General features: G+C 40.7%; 1 protein-coding gene across 2 annotated transcripts in view; it reads right to left on the reverse strand.

Moving 5' to 3' along the window:
• mcm9 (minichromosome maintenance 9 homologous recombination repair factor) overlaps positions 1-19,932 on the reverse strand; it is a 72,288-nt gene that overhangs the window by 4,115 nt on the left and 48,241 nt on the right. For both annotated transcript variants that reach the window (XR_010924565.1, XM_067573389.1), the window contains exons 12-13: positions 15,883-16,086; positions 7,022-7,104 (exon numbers count right to left, since the gene is read on the reverse strand). Coding sequence is in view for 1 of the 2 variants with exons in the window: in XM_067573389.1 (XP_067429490.1) it covers positions 7,022-7,104; positions 15,883-16,086 (287 nt within the window). In the remaining variant the exon portion in view is untranslated. The remainder of the gene's footprint in view (positions 1-7,021; positions 7,105-15,882; positions 16,087-19,932) is intronic.

Consider the following 19,932-nt stretch of genomic DNA (forward strand, 5'->3'; position numbering starts at 1 on the left):
ATACAAACTAATTATGACCTAGTGTTAGAGCAGATTACCAAACTTCTGGACATTACTATGACATTACTAATCTCTTTAATTAGAGGAATTCATATTTTTAAAATGGATATTCTGTAAAAGTTTTTACATTTGTTTCAGAATATACGTCTACGCCCGCCAAGACACTTATTTCTAAAGGTTGTGTAAGGCATTGCAGCTGAGAGTTTTACGGTGGTGCAGAACTGTGTCATATGTTTAGATACTGCTCACTGCTTTTGACATTAGATGGAAGTCCCGCGCTGGGTTGAGGATAGGGCTGTCACGATCAGATTTTCACATGATTATTGTTGCCAAAGAATTCACGATAATGACATTAATGCGATATCTATAGAAAATTTGAAAAAAATAAATAAAAATAAAAATTAAAGCTGCAAGCAGCGTTGGTCGGGACCTCGCACTCTGGCCCGTCGGGATCAGATCATTTTGCTTTTTAAAAATGAGGGATATTTATTACAAGTGTGGTGTGCTTTTATTTTGAAAGATTGATTGACAGGATGAGAATATTCAAAAGAGTGAGACATGTCTGTCTTGCTCACACCTGTGTCATCAAAATCATGCAAGTTTTGGGCCCATTCACTTGAATTTCAATTAGTAAATTGAAAAAAGTCAAAAAAACTATTGATGACTTTGTGTGTAAAACAAATTATTTTCCTAATTTTCTCTGTCTTTTTTTAGAAAAGGAAATACTTTTAGCCCACATGACCTGGTCAAAGTTTGATTTGAATGGAGAGTGTGAGCGAACCCACACCTTTTTGAACATTTACTGCTTCCACCTAGTTTTAGATACAGACTTCATTTGAACTTTAAATGAGTCACGAGACTTTGACCTACAAATCTTGAATTTACATGTTTTGTAGCACGTTTTATTTTTATTTTTGGACACTGCAGTGAGAAGTAATTTCCAGGCGTTTCTATTTGGGGGCTAACCTGCAAAAGCATTACACTTGGGAGGGCTGTTAGCAATTCTGTATTGAACAACAAATGCCCAAGATTATGTTCACTGCTTCTGTGCCTTCCATATGATAAGGGAGTGCCCAAATTTGCAGTGGTACCTATTGGGCAGCATAACTAAACACAATCAAGTTGTATTTTACTTTACTAACATAAAGTGTCTTAGTAAGGTGTTGGGCCACCACCTGCTGCCAGAACAGCTCCAATACATTAATTCTACAGGTCTCTGGAGCTCTTTGTGTTTTGATGGTGGTGTTGGAGAACGCTGTTTAACGCATCTGTCCAAAATCTCCCATAGGTGTTCAATTGGGTTGAGATCTGGTGACTGAAGGCCATAGCATGATTAACACCATTTTCTGACTTATCAAACCATTCAGTGACCCCTCGTGCCCTATGGATGGGGGCAATGTCATCCTGGAAAAGACCACTCCCATCAGGATAGAAATGTTTCATCATCGGATAAAGGTTATCATCCAGAGCAACTTTGTATTGATTTGCATGGGGGAGTGGTGATGTGTCTTCCTCAAGCTCAGGTCCTCTACCAGAGGCCTGGGAGTTTGAGGGTTCTGCGCAGTATCTTAGCTGTTCCTAGGACTGAGCTCTTCTGGACAGAGACCTCAGATGTTGTACCCGGAATCTGCTGGAGCCACTCTACCATTTTGTGGGTCACAGCCCCCAGTGCTCCAATTACCACTGGCACAACTGTTGCCTTTACTCCCCACATCTTTTCTAGCTCCTCTTTCAGCCCTTGGTATTTTTCGATCTTCTCATGTTCCTTCTTCTACCAAGCCCCAACAAGCCCTTACGACCTTAACACAAGGGCAACTGACCTAAGAATGACTATCATGACTAAGCTGGACACCTGGCACCCCCCTATCCGATTACCAAGGCTAAGTGACACAATACCCTCTGAAAGTCTAGTAACTGAGACCAATCAGCTGATATACAGCACAGCAACAGTGATCCTAGAGATGCTTGGCTACAAGATGAACACCATAAACAAAGAGCATTACCCCCAATGGAGAAGGAGGCTGGAGGCCAAGATCAAGGCAACACGAAGAGAAGTTAGTCAACTCTCAGAGCTAAAGAAAGGTGTGGGAACAAAAGGGATACCTAAGAAGTACAACAAGCTGTCTATACCTGAGGCACTGGAGACTGCCAAGCAAGGGCTCACAGCTCTGGCTACCTGCCTGAAGAGATACACAGGAGAAGCAGAAGCCAGGAGAGTAAATAGGATGTTCTCCACCAAACAATTCAAAGTGTACTCTCAGTGGCAACGTAATAACATGAGAACAGATCCTCCCAGGGCTGAGACTGAACAATACTGGAAGAGCATATGGGAGAAGGAGGCATCACATAACGCCAATGCTCAGTGGCTAGTGGATCTAAGAGCAGACCACAGCAATCTCCCAGAACAAGATCCAATAACCATTACAATGGCAGACATCCAAGAATGAGTGTCAGGTATGAAGAGCTGGACAGCAACAGGCCCAGACATGATCCGCACCTACTGGCTAAAGAAACTGACTGCACTGCATGAACGCCTGGCAGTACAAATGAACCAGCTGCTGATGGATGGGACGCACCCAGAGTGGTTAACCTAGAGGTGGACAGTCCTGATCATGAAGAACCCCCAGAAGGGCACGATCCCATCCAACTACCGGCCAATAACCTGACTCTGTACAACATGGAAGCTCTGTCAGGCATCATAGTGGCTAAGATGAATAGGCACATGGCCCAATACACGAGCAGGGCCCAGAAAGGAATTGGTAGTAATACCAGGGGTGCTAAGCACCAGCTACTGGTCGATAGAGCAGTCACCCAAGACTGCAAGACCAGGCAGACCAACCTGTGTACCGCCTGGATTGACTACAAGAAGGCCTATGACACAAAGCCACACACATGGATACTGGAATGCTTGGAAATGTATAACATCAACAGGACACTAAGAGCCTTCATCAAGAACTCAATGGGGCTGTGGAAAACAACTGTGGAGGCCAACTCAAAGCCAATTGCACAAGTTACCATCAAGTGAGGCATATACCAAGGTGATGCACTATCCCCGCTGCTGTTCTGCATAGGTCTGAACCCCCTCAGCCAGATCATCTCAAAGAGTGGCTACGGGTACCGGTTCCAAAGCGGAACAACCATCAATCACCTCCTCTACATGGATGACATCAAGCTGTATGCCAGGAATGAGTGAGACATCGACTCACTGATCCACCTCAGCAGGATCTACAGCAACGACATTGGAATGTCATTCAGACTGTGTGTGTGTGTGTGTGTGTGTGTGTGTGTGTGTGTGTGTGTGTGTGTGTGTGTGTGTGTGTGTGTATATATATATATATATATATATATATATATATATATATATATATATATATATATATATATATATATATATATATATATATATATATATATATATATATATATATATATATATATATATATATATATATATATATATATATATATATATATATATATATATATATATATATATATATATATATATATATATATATATACAGTACAGACCAAAAGTTTGGACACACCTTCTCATTCAAAGAGTTTTCTTTATTTTCATGACTATGAAAATTGTAGATTCACACTGAAGGCATCAAAACTATGAATTAACACATGTGGAATTATATACTTAACAAAAAAGTGTGAAACAACTGAAAATATGTCTTATATTCTAGTTTCTTCAAAGTAGCCACCTTTTGCTTTGATTACTGCTTCGCACACTCTTGGCATTCTCTTGATGAGCTTCAAGAGGTAGTCACCTGAAATGGTCTTCCAACAGTCTTGAAGGAGTTCCCAGAGATGCTTAGCACTTGTTGGCCCTTTTGCCTTCACTCTGCGGTCCAGCTCACCCCAAACCATCTCGATTGGGTTCAGGTCCGGTGACTGTGGAGGCCAGGTCATCTGGCGCAGCACCCCATCACTCTCCTTCTTTGTCAAATAGCCCTTACACAGCCTGGAGGTGTGTTTGGGGTCATTGTCCTGTTGAAAAATAAATGATGGTCCAACTAAACGCAAACCGGATGGAATAGCATGCCGCTGCAAGATGCTGTGGTAGCCATGCTGGTTCAGTATGCCTTCAATTTGGAATAAATCCCCAACAGTGTCACCAGCAAAGCACCCCCACACCATCACACCTCCTCCTCCATGCTTCACGGTGGGAACCAGGCATGTAGAGTCCATCCGTTCACCTTTTCTGCGTCGCACAAAGACACGGTGGTTGGAACCAAAGATCTCAAATTTGGACTCATCAGACCAAAGCACAGATTTCCACTGGTTTAATGTCCATTCCTTGTGTTCTTTAGCCCAAACAAGTCTCTTCTGCTTGTTGCCTGTCCTTAGCAGTGGTTTCCTAGCAGCTATTCTACCATGAAGGCCTGATTCACACAGTCTCCTCTTAACAGTTGTTCTAGAGATGTGTCTGCTGCTAGAACTCTGTGTGGCATTGACCTGGTCTCTAATCTGAGCTGCTGTTAACCTGCGATGTCTGAGGCTGGTGACTCGGATGAACTTATCCTCCGCAGCAGAGGTGACTCTTGGTCTTCCTTTCCTGGGGCGGTCCTCATGTGAGCCAGTTTCTTTGTAGCGCTTGATGGTTTTTGTGACTGCACTTGGGGACACTTTCAAAGTTTTCCCAATTTTTCGGACTGACTGACCTTCAGTTCTTAAAGTAATGATGGCCACTCGTTTTTCGTTACTTAGCTGCGTTTTTCTTGCCATAATACAAATTCTAACAGTCTATTCAGTAGGACTATCAGCTGTGTATCCACCTGACTTCTGCACAACACAACTGATGGTCCCAACCCCATTTATAAGGCAAGAAATCCCACTTATTAAACCTGACAGGGCACACCTGTGAAGTGAAAACCATTTCAGGTGACTACCTCTTGAAGCTCATCAAGAGAATGCAGAGTGTGTGCAAAGCAGTAATCAGAGCAAAAGGTGGCTACTTTGAAGAAACTAGAATATAAGGCGTATTTTCAGTTGTTTTACACTTTTTTGTTAAGTACATATTTCCACATGTGTTAATTCATAGTTTTGATGCCTTCAGTGTGAATCTACAATGTCAATAGTCATGAAAAGAAAGGAAACTCATTGAATGAGAAGGTGTGTCCAAACTTTTGGTCTGTACTGTATATATATATATATATATATATATATATATATATATATATATATATACACACACACACACACACACACACACACACATACATACATACATATATACATACACACACACACACACACACACACACACACACACATACATACATACATACATACATACATACATACATACATATATATATATATATATATATATATATATTCTGAATATATACATATATATGATTGGAAGAAATTATTTGAGGAAACAGACATGTTCAGTAAATACTCACTTTAGTTAATTTAATATAAGTGGCTGATGCATATGCAAAGCATGTTACTGTTGTAGCTGTAACTACTTTATATATAGTTAGACCATAAATCAGCATAAAACAGCTATCAGCAAGTGTCCTGACTCCCTGCAGAAACAGAAAAGTTATTTTCCTTTTCCACTGCAGCACAACTGAACTGTTCAGGGCGGCTGTGGCTCCTCCAGTCCGCATGTCGAAGTATCCTTGAGCAAGATACTGAACCCCAAATTGCTCCTGATGCTGTGCCGTGTATGAATGTGTGTGAATGGTTAGTTCCCTCTGATGGGCAGGTTGGGACCTTGTATGGTATCCCCTGTGCCCATTCAGCAACTGAATGTGTGTGAATGGGTGAGTGTGACTTGTAGTGTAAAAGTGCTTTGAGTGGTTGGAAGACTAGAAAGGCGCTATACAAGTACAGTCCATTTACCATTTCAGTAATAGTTCCCATTGCAGCACAACTGCTTAAGTAATAGTTATGGCCAATGAGCCATTGTTGGATGTTTTTTCAAAATAAAAGACCAAAATGTTATTTTTTTACCTTTCTTTTTTTGAAATCGTACTGAACACTGACCCCAAAACCAAGGTACATGCCAAACCATGAGTTTTGTGTACTGTTAGACCCCTACAAAGGAACACTATTTCATTTCATTGACTGAATATTTCCAGTCAAGAGGTTGGTGGTCTGTTTCCAACAGGTATTTATTACTGATACATTAAACCGAGTTTCTATGTTAGCTGATCACTTTCTGGTGTGAAAATCTAAATATTAATTGTTAACCCTTTGACATCCACCCTTTTTATAGAATTTTCACATATTTGGCACACCCAAACAGAAAAGCTTATAACAGAAGAACTGTAAGGCCAAGATGCATGTATTAGGCTTCGTTTGACAAGTGACATCTTCTAGTTTCTGGAAATGTGTTTGTTTAGCGTGTGGCTAAAACACAAACAAAACTACATCAGTTCAAATAAAGCTCAAAAAAGTGTTTTGGTCCATGTTTATCATGAGTCATATTTGAATAACAATAATTAGGACATGCTTTATGCCAGAACCATGCAAATCACCACATACCTTCTACATCTTGTCAACCTATATAAAATTCCAGACCTCTAGGCCTAACCTTATGGGAGCTAGGGAGTTTTTAGTTTGTGGTATCACTGGTGTCCCCGAACCTCTCCAGTTATCTCCAATTGGCCAAATTGTGCCAATTGCTTTGTGTGATGCTACCACTTACAACTGGCTTAAGTCGGTTGCCGGCGATCTGGTGAATGATTAGAGGTTAATGTGCTATGAATTTTTACTATTTGTTCCCTGTACTTTGTATAGTTTTGCCCGGAGGAATTGGAGGGGAGGGATGGTGTGGATGGGTTTAAAGGAATGATATCATGAGGAAACACAGACATGTTCAATAAATACTCACCTTAAGTGAATTCATTATGATACATACATACTATTTCTATTGTCCAGTACCTTGTCAATAGAAAATTGTTCCATAGTGGACAAAATACATGACTGACATTCTAAGGTATGAAATATGTATGAAAAACATGTAGCATTGAAGGTTATTTTGTTTTCTCCTTACCTGCATGGAGCACTCCATGACAGAGACCGCCATGACAGCATCTTCTATGGTGACTGTCTCTCTGTACATGAGCCTGGCATGGGCTGTAAGGTTAAAATAAAAATAGTTCTGTGAGAGTGGTGTCATCCTGTGGAAGAGGATTAGGGCCACATGTGAAAAGTTTATTTGAGTTTTTAGTTTAAAGCCAGAATTCTTAGTTTAAAGTCAGAATTCTGAGAGAAAAGTAAGAAGTCTGAGTGTTGTAAATTCTGACTTTATTCTGAGAATAATACGAATAAAAATTCTGACTTTAATCTCAGAACTCAAATAATATTTTTTACATGTGGCCCTAATCCTCTTCTGTAGTGATCCGTTGGTTTCAACAATTCATACAGATTTAAATGTATTTGTATTTTTGCTTTGCCCAAGACAAAGTGTGGTATTAAATTTAAGAAATAAAATTAGTTAATTGACAGATAATTATTGTTAACCTATTAACTCACCAACAAAAAGGCAGTAATATATGGAATAACATATATTACAAGAACTACAAGCTACAAGAAAAGCTTTTCAGCCACATTTAGACTACATTAGAACACAATACTGTGTATACAACAGTTGGCTTCAACTGTTGCAGCTTTATGAGAAAGAGAAAGATGCTCTTTAAAAAACCTATGACATCTCAGCTAAAGTTTGTATGACACTGTGTAATGACATTCAGGACCAGAGGTCAGAAATACTGAAACAGGATTTTAACACGCTTTTTAGCTCCCTTCAATCCTGTGGAAAGTCTGCCTTCATCTCTGGCCCAATCCCACCCCTTGGAAGAGGATCTGGGTGCTTCAACTGCACCTTAAGCTTGTACAGTTGGCTCCGGGTGACCTGCCCTTCACACAATCTAGATTTCATTGACAATTTTTATTGACTTTTCCAGAACCGTCCTTCCTTCTTTAGGAATGATGGCATTCATTCCAGCAACCTAGGGGCACAAGTCTTAGTGGACAATATATTTTACACAGTGCTGAATACCACCATGAAATGACTGAACTCCCATGATTTCAGAACTTCCATCTGTACCAGCTAGTTCAGTTATACCAAACCTTATTCTCTCTTACAGGTGTGTACATCTATGCCTTCCTCAGCCTGACAGGTTTTTAAAGTCTAATCCCACTGCTCCTTTAAACTCAGACTCTACTCTACACCCTATCCTTAATCCTTCAGATTTTAAGAATAGGAAAGGTTTAGGTTTTATTTATTGAAATATTAGAAACATCTCAGCATGACAGATTGGATCATCTTAAAATCTTAACACAAACAGATCCTGACATTGTGGTATTATCAGAAACTTGGCTAAGATGCACTCTGAGTGATTCTGAGGTAGCCTTAGATGACTACAACCTTTTTAGATGAACAGAAATTCAAGAGGAGGTGTGGCCATTTACCAGTAGACGAAGAGCTTGTTTTACCTGTACTGTTGTTAATGCAGTCACAGAAGAAAAATGTTTTGAGTTTTTCACTCTGAAAGTGTGTATTGCAAAAAATAATTCTGTTATTGTGGTTGGTGTATATAGACCTCCCTCTGATTCCTCCTCAGCTGTTGACAAGATAGCTGATCTTTTAGCTCCATATAAAAATTGAGAGTTGATTATACTTGTTGATTTTAACTTGACTAGTAATAATCTGACTGATTATTTAAAAGAGGCCTGTGGGAATATTAATCTTTCTCAAATAATGACTGACCCTATCAGACCAAACTTAAAAGACCCCTCTAAGTCATCTCTGATTGACTTAATTCTAACAAACAGAAAAGAAAATTAAAGCTGCAAGCAGCAATGATTGGGCCCTCGCATCCTCGTGCATGTTGGAATTTGCTGCAGTCGAAGGGGATGTGGATGTCTTCAGGTATGGGCTCTTACTCATTGCACCAAACAGTTAAATATGACTTCCTGCATCCTCTATGTAGCACTAGAGAGCACCCACAATTACATGTCATGTCACTGTATATCATGTGTGGATCACATCATGTAAATTACATGTTAATTGGATGATGTTTGTTATATCAGCCTAACATCCTGTTGTCAGTACATGGTGCTACAACTATGACTCAATATTGACATGTAAATGTGTTCAGGCTGGGACTCTTATCAAGCATGAGAAATCTGGTGCAGGTTGGACAATGTACATTCAAGTTGCAACAACTTCCCGCTTCATGGTGAAACATTGAAGGCCTGCACATCGCCAAGACAACAGCATATAATCCAAATTTAAAGTCGGTCGAGTTAAACCTCTAGGAGAAGTTCATTAAAATACAAAGCCTGGAAATTGCAAAAAATAGCGCTAAAATTGCGAGGTAAATTTTAAATGGCTGACTTCCTGTTGGACTCAGGGTATGACTCCAACAGGCTTTTTTCTGCATCTGGACATGATACATGTACCTACCAAATTTCGTCCATCTACGCCAAATTTAAAGGTGGGGGCTTTTACTTTTTTTAAAAATTTTCTAGGGGGCGCCCTCGAGTTACTTTCCCACACCCAAACCCAAGAGCTATATCAGACAACTAAAGACAACCCTTCTGACAGGTGGGCCAAGTTTTGTGAGTTTTCAAGCATCCCTAGCCCCTCAAAAACAGCTTTGTGTTTAATGGCAAACAATGCCTCGCCATGGCAACAGCTTTTGATTAAAACTCAAAAGCTTCACCATTTAGCATCATCAATGTCCTACAACTTAGCTGATCAAATCTTAGGTGGATCTGGTTAACCTGCTAGGAGTAGTTAAAAAAAGTATGGGGCCTATAACTTCCTGTTGCCAGTAGGTGACTATGATTCAATTTTGGCCTGTGCATGTTTTCAGACCAGGACTCTTATCAAACATGTGAAATCTGGAAAAGATCTGACCATGTACAGTAGAGCTACAACAGTTTGTTTTGCAATGGCAAAACATCAAAATTCACTGAGTTGCTACGGCAACAGCGTTCAATGAAAACTCACAATCTTCAAAAATAGCATCACCAAGGTCTTAAGGCTTTTCTGACCAAATTTGAAGTGGATTTGTTCATCCTGCTAGACACAGGTCATAAATGTACAGCACCCATAACTTCCTGCTGCCAGTAGGTGGTGCTATGACTATGACTCAATATTGACACATAGATGTGTTCAGGTCGGAACCCTTATGAAGCATGAGAAATTTGGGGCAGATTGAACGATGTACTTTCGAGTTACACCAACTTCCTGTTTCATGGCATAACATCGAAATTCACCACGGCAATGGCATTCAGTGAAAACTCAAGATTTTGATAACTTTTCATCAGAAAGGTCTTTAGATGACACTGATCAAATTTGAAGTTTGCGGGATTAAAGCTCTAGGAGGAGTTCGTTAAAATACAACCCCTGGAGATGGCAAAAAGCACCAAAATTGCACATGAAATTCAAAATGGCCAACTTCTTGTTCGACTTGGGGCATGGCTCCAAGAGGCTTTTTTGTGCATCTGGACATGTTGCATGTGCCTACCAAATTTCATTCATCTATGTGAAATTTAAAGGTGGGGGCTTTGAATTTGAAATTTTCAAGGGGGTGCTATCGAGCCATTTTGCCACGCCCATGCCCAAACCCAAAAATATTACATTTTTCACCACCTCTGATGAACCTGCAAAGTTTGATAAGTTTTTGAGCATGTTTAGGCCTTCAAAAATGCGTTTCTTTTGGAAGAAGAAGAATTAAAGCTGCAAGCAGCGATGATCGGACCCTCGCGCCCTTGCATACGCCGTGTCGGGTGCAGTCGAAGTGCTTCAGTCATGGGCATGTAGATGTCTCCAGACCAGGGCTGTTTTCAGATAATGAAAGAAGAAGGTTAACATCACTTCCTTTGTTTGCTGTTTTGCCTGCTGCTGGGGCTGCTTCATTGAAATATCGTAAGGGGCGCTATGGAGCCAGTTTGCATCACTGACTGAATATTGGTATGAAGACGTGTTCAGGCTGGGAGTCTTATCAAACAAGTAAAGTTTGGTGTTGACTCGAGCATTTACACTAAAGTTATAGCAATTTCGTCTGTCACGGCGAAACATCAAAACTCAACGCCACACCACGGCCACACGCTTCCAACGCTAGTTAAATCTTTTGATAACTTTTGATCATACACTAGTGTAGATGACACACACTGATTTTGAAGTCGTTACAATGAATTCTGTAGGAGTTTGTTAAAACACATGGTATGCGAAATGGCCAAAAAACGCTAAAAATCACCAGTTTTTTCAAGATGTGAATCAGATGATGTTTGTCATATAAGGCTAACTTCCTGTTGTCAGCAGGTGGCGCTATGACTATGCCTCAATATTGACATATAGATGTGTTCAGGACAGGATTCTTATCAAGCATGAGAAATTTGGTGTAGGCTGGAGCATTTACAATGAAGTTATAGCGATTTCCTCTGTTGTGGCAAAACATCAAAACTCAATGCCACGCCACGGCCACACACTCCAACGATAACTAAATCTTTTAATAACTTTTGATCACAAACAGAAATTGTTAACCTAAACTCATAACCGTGATATGCTATCGGCTAGCACTGAGCAAGTGGCAAGTGTTACATGTGAAATTGTAAAGGCTGGATCTTCTACAAGATGTACTTAGCCTGTTGTAAAATCATATGTAAATAATAAAGGGTCATATTGACATTGTTGAAAGTGCAATGCAATGCACTCATAAAAGTTTTTTGCTCCGCAGCACCACACGGCCACCATTTTGCAGCTTAAGGAGAGCCCCGTTTCTTGTTCCCTCTGTTAAAATAATTCATCAAAATTTACTAGTGTGATGAATCAACAAAAGATAAGGAATTTGGATGTAGATTTTTGAATATCAATGTGACTGTGTTGTACAGGTAAGATTTTTCATGTATGATTCAACAATGATCAAATCCAAAGATGGCAAGCCTCCGTAAAAGGATCCACTGTAATGATGACTGATGTCAAGAGAATCTGAAATTCATTGGATGGACTGTGAACTTTGCTGATTCTGCTCGAGTGGTAGGATAGACGTGCCTTCACTGCTCCTGCATATCCCGCAAGGAGAATAAAAGATTTTAACACTGAAGTCTCACAATTTAATGGTGCGTGCTGACACCAAGTTGGAGGTGATAGGTTGTATTGCATTTTCAATATACGTTAAACGAAACTTACTGAGTTGGTCTCTTTATCATCCATCCTGCTCCAGCAGTCAAGCCTTGGCATTTGGTCCACCATCAAACTCAATACTGAAATTTGTATTCTACCTATTGAACTAGGTGTTACACTGAGGTGACCAGAGTCTGAGGAGAGGAGGAGGATGCTGGTGACTTTGAGGAGGACGGTTTCTGTGCTATGCTGTGTGTGAAAACCAGATTGAAACGGTTTGAACAGATCACTGGGGATTTAAGTTGAGAAACGACAACATGTTCCAGTATCTTTGACAAAAACAGGACATTCGATATGGGCCAGATTTTGCTCAACATATCAGGGTTGAGTCCAACTTTTTTGAGGATGGGAATGACAACAGCCTATTTGAGTGTTTGGGGGACTGAAGAGCTGAGCGCTGAAAGAAGAGTTTCTGTAATGAGTGAGGAGATAGTCTGGGAGACAGTCTTTAACAAGATTGGATGGGATGGGATCCAGAACACTAGTGGATCTTTCCATTCCTACTATGAGGTTGGAAAGCTTCAGACTTGGGAGAACTGAGACTAGGGGCTAAGTGGGGGACAGTTGGGGAGATGTAGGGCAGGGAAGGTGGTCAGTAAGGTGGGACTTAAACCAGAAGTGGGCAGGGCCTAACTGGAAGATGTTATTTTAAGCCTGAAACTGACTTGGGTTGATCAGAAGTTGCTATAGTTATTGTTTATTTAAAAAAAACTAAAGAACAGCTTTCTGTCTGAGTTTTCAGAATTTTTGTCAGTTGCTCTTGTCAAATATGATAGAGTAATTTTACTGGGTGATTTCAACTTGCCAATAAATGACTGTTCATATTTTAGAGCAATGGAATTTATGGACCTTGTTACAAGTCTAGACTTTACTCAACATGTGAAGAATGCTACTCACAACAGTGGAAATACACCGGACCTTATTTTTACAAAGGGTATTGATGTCGACGTGTCATCTATTTTACAGGTTCCAGTTTCTGATCACTCCTGTGTCTTTTTCAAAGCTTCTCTCTGCACTCCAACTAAGTGTTCAGAGCCTGACACATATACTTACTGTATTGACACCACTGCTAGGTCCATACTGGCTGAGTATTGACCTCATATACTTGACTCCTGTAGTGCAAATTCTGATTCCCTTAATCATCTCACAGACAATCTGAATAGTGCCTTGCTCAAAACATTTGACACTGTTGCTCCTCTTACAACCAGAAAACGTACTCGGATTAAATCAGCGCCATGGTTTTCAGATGACAGTCCTGCACTCAAACAGAAAACTTGACATGACCATGACAGATTTTTTTGCTAATTTGCCTAAACTCAAAAACATTAAATGAATAGAACTTTTTGGATTTTGACTTGATCAACACCAAATATGGTATACAGCCTTGGGGGACAGAGATACACATTTCTATTGTAAATTAGTGAGATCGGTTGAAAAACATGGCTGCCATCAACCAAAATATCTTTGCAAAGGGCGGGGAGAATATTGGCCATAACTCATTAACCATTTGTCCGATCATTAATCTTGGTACATATGTTCAGTTCGTCATTGGGAACAGGTTGACCACAGAAAACCTGGTGGACAGAATTTCACCAAAATTGGTGTGCATGCTCTGTTGGCAAGTATTAACCAAAACCTGACGTGTCATATTGATCAGTGCATGGCCTATCACATATTTGCTCATAACTCAAGATGCCTTTGAGCAATCCTGCTTAAACTCACTGGAGACTATCTCCTGAACATACACACCGAGTTTCGTTCACATCTGATGAAGGAGGGACAAATGGCAGCACTTTGAGTATACAATTATCAAAATGCTGCTCATCTTCGTGAAGGTTGAAACCCGATTGTTGCTGTTTGCAGCTTTAATTTATGATTGATCTGCTTCCCCCTGTTGAGCGCAAAAATGTTTAACCCGTAAATCGCTGCTTGCTTGTATGATGGGTAACCAGGGTTAACTAAGTGTAACACAAGCAAGATGTAAACCAGCTACACAATACATTGAAACATTAAGTTCTTGGTATAATCGTTGAGTGGACAGGCGATGGGTATTTTACATAGATGTTTTCATTTAATTGATAACAGTTTGATAGTCTTGAGCTCCTTGGCCAAGGTTTGAAACCGCAATAGACTGTGCAAGCCCAGAAAAGGGCCAGCTCTTATAGACCCTGTGGTAGTCCTCAGTACAAGTAGTGACTTGTAGTGACCTCCTCTCTCTGTGTTGAAAAGATTAAAGGTGCAGTGTGTAGGATTTAGTGGCATGTAGCAGTGAGGTTGCAAACTCCAACCAACTGAATACCCCTGCCCCTCCCCTTCCAAGCGTGTAGGAGAACTTACCGTAAAATTCACAAGAAGTGTGAGAGGCCCTCTCTAAAGCCAGTGTTCAGCTTTTCCATTCTGGGCTACTATAGAAATTTGGCGGTACAACATGACAGGCTCCGTGGAAGAGGACCTACTCCCTGTGTAGATATGAAGGGCTGATTCTAAGGTAACACACTTATGAAAATTCTGCCAAGTCCATTCCACTAGAAGCCACTAAATTCTACACACTGCACCTTTACGACAGAGAAAGAAAGAGAGAGGTATTGACAGCCATTGAAGAAAAACACTTCCCAAAGTTTGAAACCAACACTTCTCTACCTCTGTAAGTGGAGGATGAGCAATGAGACCATCAGATGGCAGGAACAGATAACTAAATAGTAGGGGGACACCCTGAGACCACAGCAAAGTGATATAATTTCTTCATACATAAATTATTTGAAAATGTCAACCATCATCAGATTTTCACCAGAATTTGTATGGCAATACTACATACAGACATACTGCAGGTGCATGCCATTTATTGAAAGATACAATTATGATGATTTTTTTTTTCTTGAAAAACATATTCAAAAATGTGTATACATTTTCACCTCACTGAAGTTCACCTCACATATCACTTTTCACTGCTGCTGCAAAAACTGAAATTCCCCACAGGTATCACTGTTTCATTATATTAAATACTCAAACTTATGGCTCTGATGATGTTGTTAATTATCAGCTCTACCTCTTTCACATGAAGACATCCATAGTCGTATTGGAAAACCCTGGAGTTAAGGGAACCAGTTTTGTGATAATGGTTATCTAGGATCACCAGTATTATGCCTTAGTTCCACTGGGCAAGGCTACAGTGCCTTCCAGCTATGACGTGGGTTTGTTCCGTCCTCCACATGGCTTCATACCCCAATGGGAGCTTTTAAGAAGCAGAGCATTTTAACTGCGGTCAAACCAGCCACCTTTTAAATACAGTTGTGCTGCTGCTACAGTAATTACAGTAGCCCCAAGGCAAAGCCAACAAGCCCAAGGCTACCGTAATTACTACAGAAGCAGCACAATTGAACTGCCCGATTATGTTGACTTGCTGAGATTTTGTTGATTTGGTATTTTTTCCTTGATTTTCATGCGTCTACTATGAGTAAGTAGGCTACGTAGTTAAATGGTTTCTTTATTTGCCTGCTTTAATTGTGTTTATTGTTGATATACGATTGGGAGTCTGCACAGTGTGTTTTGTTTTGAAAATTGACCAGACGCCCTATGCTGTTTCTGTGTCTGACTTCCTGCCCGGCTCAATCTTTTCTGTGCAGCAAAGGCTGAGATCAACTCAAAGTCAACCAACTTAAGGTTTAAATTGATTTCAAAATCATTGAATTAAAATTAAGTCAAAGTTCCATCCTCACCTTCAGCCAGTCTGCTGAGACTCTCCAGCATGCGGATTGTGGTGCGGGCAGCACTGCGGCTGTTACTTTGTCTCTGTAGCTGGTAGTACTGCGTCAGGATGCAGTTGGCCTCCTCAGACACCTGTGGCTGCAAGCGTTTGATTACACAGAAATAAGCCTTCATTTTCTCCATGGACCACAGGCTGGAGGACTCAGCAGGCAGCACTGAGAAAAAAATTAAGAGGACTGATATTTTACCACTTTCATCATAAAGCATTTCAAGGACAGGATGTGTGATGGAAAAAAATAAAAAGCATTATGTCATTATTGATGTTACAATATAGGATTACAATAAAGGTACTCAAACCATACCTTAACAAAACCATACCAATAACAGGATACAAGCACCCCAAAGCAATACTGGTATATCTCTTGCATGATTTACAGTTAAAAAAAACTCAAGCCTCAAGTTTTGGACCTTTGACCATGTTTAACATAGCCCTTTGACATAATTTTTAACACTGACATCAAACATCAATTATCAACACAAACATCCAAAATCATGTTTAATGTAGACATTCAACATCATAACAGTAAAAAAATAAAATAAAATAACAGAAAGCATGATGTTTGTTGTGTTAACACACCTTTGGGCAGGTTCATATGACTTCAGACACCGCACACTGCCAAGATTAGATACAGCTTTGTGCAATGTCTGCACAGGAGTCGTAGTATGAGCAGAACATTAGCAGACCAGCAGCTAGTGCTCCATTTGTGTGTTTGGCATCAGGCACAGGTCACCCATTGGACCTACACTCAGAGCCCAACACACTATCACTGCAGTACCAGTCAGTAGTTTGGACACACCTGCCATGATAGAGCTTACAATTAAGGCCGGCCAAGGTTGGCCTTGGACCAGCCCCTAGTTATGTTGCTATAGAAAATAGAAATATAAATAGAGAGCCTTTGCCGTCATTGTATTGTATATACACAACGAAATTATGAGTGCTACTCCTGGTTAGTGCAATAAAAACACAGTAGAATGTGGTCTCACACAACAGGCCTAGACTGCCGGGGGCTTCCCATGATACGCTGAGCTCCTCTCTCCTCCTTTCTCTCTCCATCTATACGCATTCATGCCCCATTAATGCATGTTACTAATTTGGCATCCTCCCTGGAGCTTTGTGCTTTCTCGTCTAACAGGAGACCTTCAATTGCAAACTGCCTGCTCCCTGTGGCTGCAGATCACCTGCCATCCCCTTGGTCCGGTTCTGCTTGAGGTTTCTTCTCATTAAAAGGCAAGTTTTTCCTTACCACTTTCACCAAGTGCTTGCTCATGGGGAATGTTGGGACTCTGTAAATTAAACAGTATGGTCTAGACCTGCTCTATGTGAAAAGTGCTTTGAGATAACTTCTGTTGTGATTTGGTGCTATACAAATAAAATTGACTTGACCTTCCCATTCAAGGGTTTTCTCTATTTTTACTATTTTATACATTGTTGAACAATACTGAAGGTATCAAAAATATAAAATAACACATATGGAATTATGTAGTAAACAAAAAAGTATTAAACAAACCAAAATATCTTTCATATTTTAGATTCCTCAAAGTAACCACTGTTTGCTTCATGACAGCTTCATGAGGTCATCACCTGGAATGCTTTTTCAACAGCCATCTGATGTAGAGCCCTGCGCGGGACTGTTTTATTATTCCTGCTCCTGTCCGATTTCTGACCATTACTGCCCACTCCCACAAAGTGTGAGATACACTCCCACCCCCTCACGCAATGTTTGTGTCCACTCCCGCCCACACTCGCAAACATTCTGAACATTCATGCCCACACAATAGAGAGCATACCTGTCGGTAATAAAGTAGTGAAATTACGTTCTAGTGCATAATTACATTCAAACTAATTAAACTAATGCAATAATTACAGTTATTCTATTGCAATAAGTAAGCTACGTCTGTTCTAGGCAAAATTACATTGTATTTATTTATTTTAACCTTCTTATTATTTTAGACCATGTGTTGTTTACTGTGGTTGTTCGTTTTGCTGAGGTTGTTTCATTTTGTTTCCCTTGTGTCTTTTAACGCACTGATCAGGAGTAGCGCTCCTGATGATGATGGCATGTAATTTGATGCAAGCTTACAACTCGTCCATTACATCCTAAAAGAGTGCAAAAGTAGTAATCGCATGATGCAATATGCACACATTGTTTGGTCTTTCTGTTCTTTGTTCATTCAGGTTAAATCAGCAGGATGCAGCAGCCAGTGGTGCGCACTCACGAGTGTGTATGAGTATGTGTGTGAGGAGGAGCAGCAGCAGGTAGCGGTGTCAGGGAGCACCAAGAGGAGCACTGACTGAGTACTTGGCACTGAGCACTGAGCCTGCCTGCTGCGCTGGCTAAATCCCAGGACCCGCAGTTAATTTTTGACCGCCTGCTCCCACCCACAGCAAAGTTAAAACCGCCCACTACCGCAAGATTTGCATTGGGTCCCGCAGGACCTCGATCCCAATGCAGCCCTCTAATCTGATGCAGCACTCCATCACTCTCCTTCTTGGTCAAACAGTCTTTACATAGCTTGGAGGTGTGTTTTGGGTCATTGTCCTGTTGGAAAACAAATGATGGTCCCACTAAGCACAAGCCAGATGGGATGGCGTGTCGCTGCAGAATGTTGTGGTAGCCATGCTGATTAAGTGTGCCTTGAATTCAGAATAAATTGCCAACAGTGTCACAAGCAAAGCCCCCCCACACCATCACACCTTGTCCTCCATGCTTTATGGTGGGAACCACACATACAGATACCATCTAGTCTCCTTCTGTGTGTGTTTCACAAAGACACAGCAGCTGGAACCAAAAACCTCAAATGTGGACTCATCAGACCAAAGTGCAGAATTTCCTTGTGTTTCATGGCCCAAGCAATTCTTTTCTCCTTTTGGTCTCCCTCAGTGGTGGTTTCTTTGCAGCAATTCAACCATGAAAGTCTGATTCAAGCTAGACTCACAAGACACTCTCTAAACGCGTTACTCAACCAGAGACTGAGGATAATCTCCCAGCTTTTGTTGTTAAAAGTGGGTGGAAACAATTTGAGAGTTTTAAAAAACCTTAATTGCAGAACCAATCCAAAGTCTTTAGGGCGGCCCTTCATATTGAGGCGTTAACATGCAGATCACTAAAGAGGAGAATGGGGTAGGAGCATCATTTCCAGTAAGGCATGTCCTTGACAAAATGTAAGGGACGTAGGTTTGTTAGCAGCCGTACATGCTGCTGTTCAAGCAACTACATTGCATTTAGAAATTCCCAGATGATACATAGGTGGGGAGATCGCCGATTGTCTGGTAATGCGAGACTAAATTCACGCAGTCTCTCCCTTGAAATTTTCTGGATTGTATGACTTTCTTGTCTTAAAGTAATGATGGACTGTTGTTTGTCTTTACTTAGTTGAGCAATACTTGCCATAATATGGATTACTACAGTGGTGGAATAAGGCTATTTGCTGAATACCAACACTACCTCAACACAACACAACTGATGGTCTCAAAGCATTAAGAAGCAAGAAATTCCAATTAACTGAGAACACATTGAACATCTCTAATATTTTCATGTAAACCTGGAAATTATCAGAAAGTTTGAGGATAGAACCATTTAAAAAAAAAAAAGTTATGACAATCATGGCTAGACCAAAGGTTTGTAAGGGGGCAGTGCATGGAACTCTCAAACAAAGTGTTTCCCCTATAATTATACAGGCCTGGCCGGCTGCCAGGCCAACAAGAACCCCCGCAAAGCCAGAAAATATTTTTTTTAATGCCAAAAATAATGCCAAATATCCATTCATTTGGAAATAAATAGTGTTTGGGAGCCTCTGTGCAGCACTATTGTGAAACAAGTCAACCTATGTGTCCTTGCCTGGGAAACTCTTGGTAGCATAGCTTCTTTAAGGAATAGCTCAGTGTGTAGTGAGTGTGCAGTCGAGAGAGAGAGAGAGCATGTGACAGTGAGGCTGCAGCTACCGGTGTAACCCGCTTACCATCCGAGAGCAGGCTGAGCAGGCAGACAGTGGGAGAGTTT

Source organism: Thunnus thynnus, chromosome 18, assembly GCF_963924715.1.
Source record: "Thunnus thynnus chromosome 18, fThuThy2.1, whole genome shotgun sequence".
Taxonomy (NCBI): domain Eukaryota; kingdom Metazoa; phylum Chordata; class Actinopteri; order Scombriformes; family Scombridae; genus Thunnus; species Thunnus thynnus.